Source organism: Podarcis gaigeae (assembly GCF_964106915.1).
Source record: "Podarcis gaigeae genome assembly, chromosome: 11".
Classification (NCBI taxonomy): Eukaryota; Metazoa; Chordata; class Lepidosauria; order Squamata; family Lacertidae; genus Podarcis; species Podarcis gaigeae.
The window spans coordinates 42,718,181-42,730,435 of NC_139687.1; the positions used below are offsets into that span (position 1 = coordinate 42,718,181).

Consider the following 12,255-nt stretch of genomic DNA (forward strand, 5'->3'; position numbering starts at 1 on the left):
TAGTGGTTTAGTCGTGTCTGACTCTTCGTGACCCCATGGACCAGAGCACGCCAGGCACTCCTGTCTTCCACTGCCTCCCGCAGTTTAGTCAAACTCATGCTGGTAGCTTTGAGGACACCGTCCAACCATCTCGTCCTCTGTCGTCCCCTTCTCCTTGTGCCCTCCATCTTTCCCAACATTAGGGTCTTTTCCAGGGAGTCTTCTCTTCTCATGAGGTGGCCAAAGTATTGGAGCCTCAGCTTCAGGATCTGTCCTTCCAATGAGCACTCAGGGCTGATTTCTTTAAAAATGGGTCGATTTGATCTTCTTGCAGTCCATGGGACTCTCAAGAGTCTCCTCCAGCACCATAATTCAAAAGCATCAATTCTTCGGCAATCAGCCTTCTTTATGGTTCAGCTCTCACTTCCATACATCACTACTGGGAAAACCATAGCTTTAATTATATGGACCTTTGTTGGCAAGGTGATGTCTCTGCTTTTTAGGATGCTGTCTAGGTTTGTCTGTCTAGGTTTGTGCTGTATATATCGCTTAATAAATACTTAGAATGCACACACCAACGCTCCACTTTGTTTCTGCTAAACTCTCCTGAGTGAGCGTGCACATAGTTTTCTGATATGTGTCGCTGGAAGCGTGCTGGGACTGAAGATTTATGGACGTCCCAAGCTGCACTTCATAAGGAAGATGCCCGGAGAGGTTTGTCTCATTCCGGGGGCTGCGTGTGCCCCCCCGGCGTGTTTCGACAAACAGATCACTTTTTCTAATATTGCTTTCAGTGCTTTAGGTAGAGATGGTTAGTGCACCAGCTTTGCAGAATTAAAGATGTCAGGCATGACTGTCTGCAGCATCACTCAGACGTCTTTATTGCCTGCTCTGTGAAATGTTTTTTTTATGGGGGGGGGAAGGCTGTTCAGGGACTGTCACTAGTCTGACCCTAGTGGTGCCACTGAGAGGAAGGAAGCTCGCTTGTGTGCTAATGTGCCTGCCTGTTCTTCTTGCTGTTGCAGTTTACAGTGGTACCTCGGGTTAAGTACTTAATTTGTTCCAAAGGTCCGTTCTTAACCTGAAACTGTTCTTAACCTGAAGCACCACTTTAGCTAATGGGGCCTCCTGCTGCCGCCGCGCCGCCGGAGCATGATTTTTGTTCTCATCTGGAAGCAAAGTTCTTAACCTGAAGCACTATTTCTGGGTTAGCAGAGTCTGTAACCTGAGGCGTATTTAACCTGAAGCGTATGTAACCTGAGGTACCATTGTATATTGTACCATATGAAGTATTCAAACATGAAGACACCCAATAAAACCACAATATAAAAATTAAAAATGCACTCCCTTATGGGTTTTCACCTTCCCTCACAGTATTCTTAGGTAAGGGATTCTGGATTCGAAGGCATTCTTCCTTTCACTTGTGAAAGCACCAGGGTCTCCCACTGAGCACTCGTTGCCATGAACCAGTGGATTTGTCAGCCAGCTTGAGGGTAAACCTTTTGTATTACACATAGAATTAAGGTTTTGCGGTCATGGAGTTCCCACAGCACTTTCACAGGATTATAGGTTTTAACTCTGAGGTTTGGCCCAATTCCACATGTGAAGTAATTCTTTTCTGTAGGCCAAAGAATTAGCTGGAAACTTGTTTTGGACCAGTTCTGCTGTCTTACCTGCATGTTCCAGTAATTTGTTTTTCCTCTCTCCTCTGGACAGGTAGATGAAGGGATGCTCATCTATGAGCATGCAAATAAGGAGGCAGTTTATTGGAATGCACAGGATCATTTTACCTTTACAGTCTCCTCCCCACCAGCAGCTCTGGATCCTCAGGTGTTTCTCATTAATATTTCTTACGAAATTAAAGGACATAATCGGACCACTCAGCTACTTGCAAATACAGGTAAAACCAGTATATTCTTTTCAATCACATTTGTATGATTGAGGAGCTCACGACACCTCACATGAAGTTCTCTCTCATAAAACTAGAATCTCGGAAGCTGAAAGTTTGACAGTGAGTAAAGTACTTCTTCACACAGTGCATAATTAAACTATAGGCCGCGGGTGGCACTGTGGGCTTGCCGATCAGAAGGTTGGTGGTTTGAATCCCTGCAACGGGGTGAGTTTCCGTTGTTCTGTCCACTGTGGCGGGAAGATTAATAGCGTTTCCGTGTGCTCTGGCTTCCTTCACGGTCCTCCTCCGTGCACCAGTAGCACTTTATTCATGCTGGCCACATGACCCAGAAAGCTGTCTGTGGACAAACGGCGGTTCCCTCAGCCTGAAAGCGAGATGAGCACCATAACCCCATAGTCGCCTTTGACTAGACTTAACCACCCAGGTTCCTTTTTTTTTAGTTAAACTATGGAATTTGCTTGCATAAGATTTAGCCACCTGCCTAGATGGCTTTAAATGAGGATTAGACAAACTCATGGAAGATGAGAAACAATGACTTGCTCTACTGCCAATGTCTATATATCTGGTTGCTGGGAATCTTTAGTGGGGAGAGTATTCATGTACCCAGGTCCTCAATGCGGGCTTCCCACAGGTATGTGGTTGGGCACTGTGAGAACTGGAGGCTAGACAAGATGGGCCTTTGGCCTGATTTAGTGGGAGTCTTTCTATGGTCTTAGGTTCTTTTTATCTTCACAACTACTCAGTGAAGTAAGAGGAATGAGTGGCTCAAGGTCATTTCATGTATGTGCAGGGACTAGAGCTCATGTTTTGCTGACAAAGTCGAACACTTATCTTACTCCGCACTGGGTCTCCTATTTATTTTGGCTAGTTAGAGCAACTCCTCTGCGCAAATTGTTAAAAGTATAATTTGTTTCCTTCCATTCCAATGGCAAACTTAAGTAAACGGCTACTTCTTTCCCAGCATTTCCTAAACTTGTTCTCCCCCTACATCTCCTTTTTTAGTCTTTTGTCTAGTTCCTGTTTTGGAAATTATAGATCCTGCCTCAGATAGAAAGAACTTCAGAGAGAAGTTTGTGTTTCCCTACTCATTAAAATATTATAATCTATCATAGCCCTCTAAATCATGATTTCTTGCTACTGTGAATTCAAACTACTTTTTCTTTCTTTGAAAAAACAATAGGTGCTGTTGTCCATGAAGGAGGCAAGGTTTCAATTGACAAAACTAACCTAGATGGTTCAAATTTGCTCTATAAATTACCCGAGACACAACGTTCTGCATATGAAGTATGGTATCAAGTGATATCATTGCCACAGCATGGCAGAATTGTGGTGGGAGAAAGAAACATTACTAGGGAGAAACCCAATTTCTCCCAATACATCCTTAACAAATTTGGAATCACCTATATACATGATGACTCTGAATCACTCATGGACCAATTTATTTTTGCTGTGTGGCTAAACCAGAAAGGCAAGTCTGCAGTGAAACCCAATTCTGGTGTTTTAGAAGAGACATTTAATATCACTGTTGTGCCTGTGAATGACCACACTCCAGAGCTTAAGACAAAGCAGCTACATTTGAATGTTTTACAAGGAGATACAGCAGTTCTAGGACCAGAAAACCTAAAAGTGGAAGACTTGGATAACACCCCGGAAGAGATCAAATACACTATCATAAGCAATCCCCCAAACGGCTACCTAGCATTGCAGACGCATCTCAACGAATCCATCAAGGATTTTACACAAGCTGATGTCGATGGTGGCAGAGTTTGGTTTGTGCAAGATGGAACTTCTTCCTCTGGGGTCTTCTACTTTAGCGTGTCAGATGGAAAACACCGTCCACTGTACAAGCTTTTTAACCTTGAGGTGACACCCATGTCCGTCACCTTGGTCAACCTAACAGAGGTGGTGCTTTCACAGGGGCAGAGCAGTGCTGCTATTACGAACGTACACCTTTCGGCGACCACAAATGGGAGAAACACTGAGATCAGTTTTGAAGTAACAGAACCCCCCAGATACGGGCATTTATTGATCGGCAACGAGCGCGTCACCAAGTTTTACCAAGCCGATTTATATGCAAGTAGACTAGTGTATTGTATGACGGACCTCACCGCAACTGGAGATAGGCTGGGATTCACGGTGCTCACATTGGATAGTAATCTAACAGGACAAGCTATGAACATCACGATCCAGCCTCTTGTGCGAACGGCACTTGGCTTGAACATTCCAAATAGGGCGGATTACCAGCTAAAAGCCAGAGACCTGGATGCTTCGCAGCTGGCAAACCTGACAAACAGCAACCCCAAGTTTGAAGTGATGGTGCCTCCAGCTTATGGGAAAGTGCTAAGGAGGTCATTAAGCAATTCTAAAAGTGAAGCTGCATTCACACAGAGCGACATCGACAAGGGTGCTATATTCCTTGAGGCAGATGCCAATATGACAGGGGTTGATGTATTAAATGATTCCTTCACATTTATACTTAGAGCAGACAAAGTGCAGCCTGCCATGGGCCAGTTTCACTATGCCATAGTGCCGCATGATCCCTCGCTGATTCAGATGTTTACACCGGAAGTGCCTCTCTTAACCACTAGCGCAAACATTTTAAAGACTTACACCGTTACAAAAAACGAACCTGTGATTTTCCCAGAGGGTGACGGGCACACTGAAGCACCAAGCCACACTCCGTGGCATAACCAAAATCACCAGGGGCATAAAAACAATAAAGAGGCATGGTTTAATGAGGAGGTTGCAAGAGGCAGATCTGCCTGGACCGAGACCACCATCAAAACAAGCTCCAGAAGCACCTGGGTTCAGCCCCCTCATAGCAGCAACAGACTGCTCATCATTGTACCGCTCGCCGCTGTGGCAGTTCTGTTCATTGCGAGTGCGGTGGCCGTTTGCGTCTTCCTAATGTGTCACAATCCCCAAAAGACCAAGCCTCTCGTTGCAGGCCAGCCGCCAGCAGCTCTCAGCAGCCCAGGCTTTTGCCAGGAAAGGCGTTTGACTGTCCCCGTGGTCACAATGACACCCCTGCTAGAAGGCGCAGGCAAAACAACCACCTTACCGTTCATGGCAGTCAGACGGGAGCATCTTCATCCTGTGCCAGTTGCCCCAGCTCCAGCCAAAGAAAGTCTTCTGCAAAGCAGCTGGTCTAGACTTGACCCGGAAATGATCCAGCACTGTCGGAAAACCAACCCAACTTTGAAGCGCAACCAGTATTGGGTCTAGTGTGCCATTGCATCAACTGAGGAACATGTGGGCTTCTGCCATTTTGACACTGGGTTGCTTTTGATTGTGTGTATTTATTTTAGGTTAAAATATGCATTCCCTGGTTGCCTTATTAGAAGCCTTGGCAGGTCAAGTGAATATCTTAGTGGGCTTTCAGCTAGATCGGGGTTGGAGAACCTCAGACCCTGGGGCTGAATGTGGCTATCCAGGCAACTTTACCTGGCTTCTGGGACTCTCCCCAATCACCCTCCTCCCTGAGTCTGTTTGCCTAGCTAGAATGGGTCCTTGAACTCTGAAAAGTTGTCTGGATGGAGGGCAGAGAGGGATGTGTGAGGATGTGTAGAAACAAACATAGGACTCAGCTACGTTCGTAGATATAAAGCGCTTTATATGTGTTAACAACACTGTGACGCCAGATGGCACTGTGGAGTCCCGTCTTTCGCCAACGGGATTTCCCTGTATGAAGTTTACAGCGTGTTTAACCGAATTGCTTCTTTGATGTGTCTAGATCCAGCCCTAGAGAAGTAAAATTAGCATGCCTTCTTCCACCCACGTCCATTCCTGGCTCCCGGCCACCACTGGCATGCAGCCCAGAAGGGAAGGTAGCTTTTTTAAAAAAGGTAACCCACCCCTGAACTAGATACTTAAGGTCCAATCTTGTTGGTCAGTGCACAAGCAAAAAACCCCCCAGAAAGAGGCACAGGGGCCACTTCATCCCACTTTGGGTGGCTTGGCAGTATTGGGGGAATATCTAAGATGATGTGCCTACTTCCCAACATGCCTCAGTGCTATTCTGCTTGGAGCAGCTGGTATTTCCAGAGTTAGTGCATGCAAAAGCTCTTGCATCAGGGTGAGGAGCCTTTATTCTGTTGAGTACTGCATTCTCTCAGGGGTTAACCACCACATGCTAGGGGTAGTTTGGGCTTGAGCCAGAAGTGGGCAGAGTCAGACCTGAAATGAGTGAACCTCTCCCTTTCTCTCTCTCTGCCACCTTTTCTTTTGGTTTCTGCCCCCCTTCTCTCAATCCCTTTCCCTCTTGCTACCCACCAAGACTTAAGCAGAGGGCCACATCCCTGTAGAAATAGCTGGGGACAGAAGTGTCCTAAAGGCAAAGGTAGTTTAGAGGCTGAGGTTAGGGCTTAACTCAGCAGTTCTCAACCTGTGAGCCCCCAGATTTTGTTGGACTACAACTCCCATCACCCCTGAGCTGTGGCCTTGCTAGCTAGGGGTGATGGGAGTTGTAGTTCAACAACATCTGGGGACCCACAGGTTGAGAAAGGCTAGCTTAACTGGTGAACTGCAAGGAGGGTGTATTTTGGGGTCTTAGAGCTACCCTAAATCACAGCAGGGAATTGGTGCAACATTCTGATAAGCACTGTGAAGCTTCCAGATTGGCCAGGCTTTTGCCTTGTCAACAGATGTTGGAACAAAGATGGAGCCTTGATATCTAACGTGACTTGCAGGGTTTGTACCTGCCATAGTTTGCTGGTTTGGATGTAATGGCAAGTTATAGTTTGCCCCAGACCAGGAAGTTACGGATCAAGTGGAGCACACGGGGGAGAAGGGCGTGTGCAAACACAGGGCTTTTTCAAGTATTGCCAAGCTATGGTTTGGTGTGACAGCCAAACCATAAATATCTTATCAATCACATAATACTTTGTATCCTTCTATGCACATTTGTAGACTTAGGGTTTCATGGGTAAAATATGCAATTTTTGACTCGAGAGTCTCTATTTTCAGAAAAGTGTCCATTTTGTTACTTTTGCATACAGCTGAGGAATGTGTGCAAAAACAACAACAATTTTAAAAAATCAAACTTGATATCAGCAGTTTTGCACCCTCTCTCGTATACTGAGCCTACTTGCTTTCAAAAAGATGTGGATATTCTCCTCCCCCACCAAAATAATGGGCATGGTGCTAATCTCTATCACATCCTTCTGACCTTGGCACAATCAGAAGACACAATTGGAAGACAAAACAGTGTCATGGTGATTTTGAAAGGTATTTGTTTAGGTCTGTGAGCAAGGAAGCCACAATTCTCTTGAGCAGATGAAATGGATGGCATAGGGCATGTGCTGTCGTGAGCCTTCACTTCTTTGTGTGTTTTTCGTTACAAATGCTGAATGTAGTTAAAAAATACATGCTTCACCTCTCATCCGTATAGCAAATCTGCATGGCCGTCGGCCAGTCTGCAGCATTATCTTTATGTTTATGCCTTAGTCTAGAGCAATATATCCTCTTGTATATTGCCAAGCCTGGGCCAAAATTCTGTCTCGAGTCGCACAAAATAAGAACTGATTTAGCTTGAAACAGGTTCAGTAAGAACTCTGTATTAGAACAGCAGAAATGAAGCTGTTTTGTTGTATCACAGAATGTGTTATTCAGCCTACTATATGAAGTTGAAACAGAAATACACTGTAAAACACAGAAACACTTACAAGTCTGTAGAGTCAAGCGTGAGCCACCCGTCACATACTATGGTCTTCCAGGGACTTGACGTCCAGTTTCTCTTGTCCTAGGTTGCCAACAAGATATACCTGTTGGTCTGTGTTCTGCTGTTGCGTTATGCGCTGTGGGCCACTCTGAAAATTTCAGTTTCTCATTTTTCCGATCTTCAGTTTCCCACATTTCCTAATCAGTTTGTGAATTTTCTTGTGAATTTTATTTTTAGTCTTCATGAAAATTCGCCAGCCCTTTAGTGCGAATATCTCCCAATATGCTTAGTTTTATAAAGCAATTTCCCTCAGTATAATGCATTTTTGTTTGTTATTTTCACAAATACATGCTTTTCTATGCGACCTAGTGCATGCACCCCCTTACTTGACAGGTGAACTGCACTGAAAAGAATTAGAGAAATGTGAATTTCAAAGGATGGCTGAGTTTTAGTTCACATATTGTTTTGGAAAGCGAGAATTAGGTTTGCCTATAAAGGAAAACTGGATCAAATTTCTCCGCCACCCCTAGTTGTGGGGGCCTGATGCCATTCATTCTTAAATACCACAGAAGACTGCTGCACAGTCAGTGCGTTATTTTATTCTTGTTTGGTTGAAATTGCATTGCTGCAAGTTACAGATAGGTAGCCGTGTTGGTCTGCCATAGTCAAAACAAAAAAAATTCCTTCCAGTAGCACCTTAAAGACCAACTAAGTTAGTTCTTGGTATGAGCTTTCGTGTGCATGCACACTTCTTCAGATACACTGAAACAGAAGTTTCCAGACCCTTCTATATAGTGAGAAGGTGGGGAGGGGTATTACTCAGAAGGCTGGTGGGAATGGGTGATTGGCAGATTGGGTGATTGCTGCAAGCTTCCAGTTATCATTTCTAAGGAAAATACGCTTTAAAAAAAAATTCGGGTAAGCTTTATTTGAAATGTTAAGGAGAGTATTTCTTCTAGAAATCATGGCTTAAAGCTTGCAACAGTGCGATTTAGCTACCAAAGGGTCCAACCTTTCCCTCTACTTTAGATATTGACAAAATGTGTGCTGGTTTCAAAAGGGCAGAAATGAGAGGGGACTATACGTATGTGTGAGTGTGTGTGTGTGTGTGTGTGTGTGTGAGAGAGAGAGAGAGAGTACTTAATAATACATCAGAATATGTAAAAAGACAAATTAGCTTTGGGACAGTCAGCTGGTTAGTTAATGACATTTCTCATTTCAAAAAGTAACTATTCTCATCCCAAGATGTACGTGTCTAGACCCACACATGGCACTGAGCTGTTTTAAAAGAAAAGCAGCCTGCATTGTTGCAAGACACAGCTTGCCATACACCGGAACTGCTGTTGCATTGAGAAATCTTACCAGTCTGCTATGTGCTGTTGGTACAATGCCACAAAAGTCGAACACTTTTAGGCTCCACTGATTGCAAGCGGAAAAAGGAAAACAAATGAAATGAATGAAATGGGAAAATGTTGCATTCTGGCTGGATTTCATTTTTTTAACCTTGTAATACTGCAGCCATAAAAGTGGAGGAGGGAGAAATTAAGACTAATCAATCCCCTCCCACATCCAGTACTTTGCTGGTTTTGCACTGGCAGTGGGGAAGTGAAAGTAGAGTAGCACACTTCAGCTCCCCTGTCCTCTTACATTTTGATTGGATTTACTGAATTCTGCCATACGAGCTTTGCTGCTGGTGTAGTTTCCTTCCTGAATTGTTTTTTGGGGAAGACTTGGGATCCTTGGGATTCATGCTTTCCCCAGATCTGTCCCCAACACATACTCCCTGTTAGTTTCTATCAGCATTGGTGTTGTGATTTCAGGGAAGGCAAGGGTTGTGAAAGTTTCTTTGGTAATGGGTAACAGGATATATGGGGTTGGGCCTCGCTATGTGAAGGCAAGCTTCTCTCTTTGCCCTCAGAGGAGGAAACCCACCCTATCCTATGGTCCAGGTAGACATCTTCCCATGAATTGCAAGATAAATTGTTCCTTGTCCCCTGCTGTTTTTTGTAACACTGGGATTTGAGAATAGCGTTTGATTTCCAAATACCTGCCAAAATCACAAAGCTGAATTGTGATAAATTGGCTTTTATACAGAAAGTATATTTTATACAAGGAAAACGTCTGTTGCAAAATAATTTATGAAAAATTGAAACTGTAATGTAGAAATGCAATATGGTTTTATTCCGCTGCAAATAAAATCTAATGTCAAGTTCCTTTGTCTTTTTGTAATTTGTAGCACATACAGTGGTACCTCAGTTTACATACGCTTCAGGTTACAGACTCCACTAACCCAGAAATAGTGCTTCAGGTTAAGAACTTTGCTTCAGGATGAGAACAAAAATTGTGCTCCGGCAGCGCAGCGGCAGCAGGAGGCCCCATTAGCTAAAGTGGTGCTTCAGGTTAAGTACAGTTTCAGGTTAAGTACGGACCTCCGGAACGAATTAAGTACTTAACCCGAGGTACCACTGTACTGAAATCTTGGTAGGTTTTGCCATATATTATGTGCAGTACATTACACCCATGCTACTGGAGGTGGCTCATATTATAGCCATGTCTTCCATTGATCCCGGGGCGAGGACACATGTATATATTATTGAGGCTCCAGTTACCCCTTGCATCTGTTCTGCTGTCTTATTTATTGCTGTACAGTGGTACCTCAGGTTACATACACTTCAGGTTACATACGCTTCAGGTTACAGACTCCGCTAACCCAGAAATAGTGCTTCAGGTTAAGAACTTTGCTTCAGGATGAGAACAGAAATCGTGTGGCGGTGGCGTAGCAGCAGTGGGAGGCCCATTAGCTAAAGTGGTGCTTCAGGTTAAGAACACTTTCAGCTTAAGAACGGACCTCCGGAACGAATTAAGTACTTAACCCGAGGTACCACTGTACTGTCAAATTAGGGGTGCCAACAATTCATTTGCTGTCAGAATGGGGCCATGATAGGGCAGTGTGCCCCTTTGAGGCAACATGAATCCTTATCCACATGAATCCTAGTCCAAACGAACATAATTCTGAGCCATCTTATCTGATGAGTTGCAGATCCCTGTGATGTGGATCTGCTGGAAGGTGCCACAACTGAGCTGAATCCATTCCCTTCTGAGGTTGTGTCAGGACACTGACAACTAGGAAAGACAGGTTGCAAATCAAAGAGGGGCATAATTTAGCATCCTAAGATGTGTAGTTCTTCTTTGAACAAAGCACACACTCTCCCCAAACATCCCTCACCCGTATGAAATCCGAGCAGCCCAAGCAGAGTTGCTTCTTGCTGAAAATAATTGTCACGACAAACACAATGGATTCTGTATTAATCAAAAACTTGGTTCAAAATGAAATGAAATAGGCAGCTCTTGCCAAAACTCCCCATAAAAGTTCAGTTTCAGCACAAAGCTTTCATTCATTGCAGTCGGTGGAACCCCTGGCTATAGAACTGTTTGTGGGGGAAAGACTTTGTGGCAAAGTCTTCACCGTGTTCCTTTTCTCCACTTCTAGAGCTGCTTCCTTGTTCCTCGTTCCTTTGTTGCAGACGTTATACCTACTGTGTGTGTGTGCAAATCCCACTAACCGCTGATTAGGCTGTTTGTTTGCGAGTTGAAAGGTTTAAGCTGAGTAATGTTTCCTTGACCTCATGCGGCATGAGAGACGTAAGTCTCATGCGAGGCTGGAGGGAAGGAGACGGGAAGATGAAGTGCTGGAATGGCGCTTTTGCTGGTTGTTTTTCAAACTTCTTGGAAAGGAAACAAGTGGCTGAAGGGCTACGTGAAATGCACGGAATTTGTTGCAGATGATTGATGTTAAACCCCATGTATGCTGCAGAGTAATCCCAGCATGATTTGTGTATAACATGCCGTGTAAAATACTTAGAACATTAAAAGAGAGACAGAGAGAGAATGAGATAGAGAAGCAATGCAGAGAAATTTGAAGCACACCATGTTTAGTGAACAAAAGGTGAAGAAAGGGCTGCATTCAGAGGAGTAGATTATCATAGATTCATAGAGTTTGAAGGGACCCCAAGGGTCATCTAGTCCAACCCCCCCAGATTGTGGCAGCATGGTGTAGCAGTGGTTGGAGTGTTGGTCTGGGACCCAGGAGACCTGGAGGTGAGCAACCTTTCTCCAGCCTGAGGACAGCAATCCATTCTGGGCAGCCTTCTGAGGGCCACATGCTAGAGGTTGATGGGGCCAGAAGCAGTTGTGGGTAGAGAAGTGAATGGAGATTGTCTCTTTATACAGTAGGCTAGTTTCTTTACACTTGCCTCTTTATTCTCCATTCAGACTTGGAAGAGGATCCGGTTCATATTCCAGCCAGGAAAATAATTTTCAGGGAAGGTGTGAGACAAGGTCAGTGTGGGGTGTGTGACATGGGGAAAGTCCCAAGGGCCACACAAGGAAACCGAGAGGGCCACATTTGTCCTCCAGGCTTGAGGTTCCACACCCTTGAAGCATTGCCAGGTTCTGCACTCAACCATGGAGTTTACTGGCTGATTTTGGGATAGTCATTATCTCCCAGACTAACATACTTCACAGGGTTGTTGTGATGATAAAATAGAAGAGGGAAGATCCAAGTATTCTGCTTGGAAACTCCTTGAAGGTAAGGTGGGATGCAGATGTATTCATTAATATTAATATGTGATTTCTTTAGTTTCCAATGGACAGTGGAGCCAAAGAGACGGAAATGAGTGCATTTGCACTACAAATTTAAACTGGT

The 12,255-nt window shown here is 44.4% G+C and overlaps 1 protein-coding gene across 2 annotated transcripts in view; it reads left to right on the forward strand.

Moving 5' to 3' along the window:
• The window catches only part of LOC310827415 (chondroitin sulfate proteoglycan 4-like), a 37,082-nt gene extending 27,323 nt beyond the window's left edge, over positions 1–9,759 (forward strand). The window contains exons 9-12 of one of the 2 annotated variants that reach the window (XM_083703398.1): positions 1,696–1,879; positions 3,072–6,294; positions 6,343–8,181; positions 8,421–9,759. In XM_083703398.1, the coding sequence (XP_083559524.1) occupies positions 1,696–1,879; positions 3,072–5,116 (2,229 nt within the window). In that variant the 3' untranslated portion in view covers positions 5,117–6,294; positions 6,343–8,181; positions 8,421–9,759. Of the gene's footprint in view, positions 1–1,695; positions 1,880–3,071; positions 8,182–8,420 lie in introns of both variants that reach the window. The other variant, XM_083703397.1, reaches the window with a different exon arrangement.
• Positions 9,760–12,255: the final 2,496 nt, after the last annotated feature.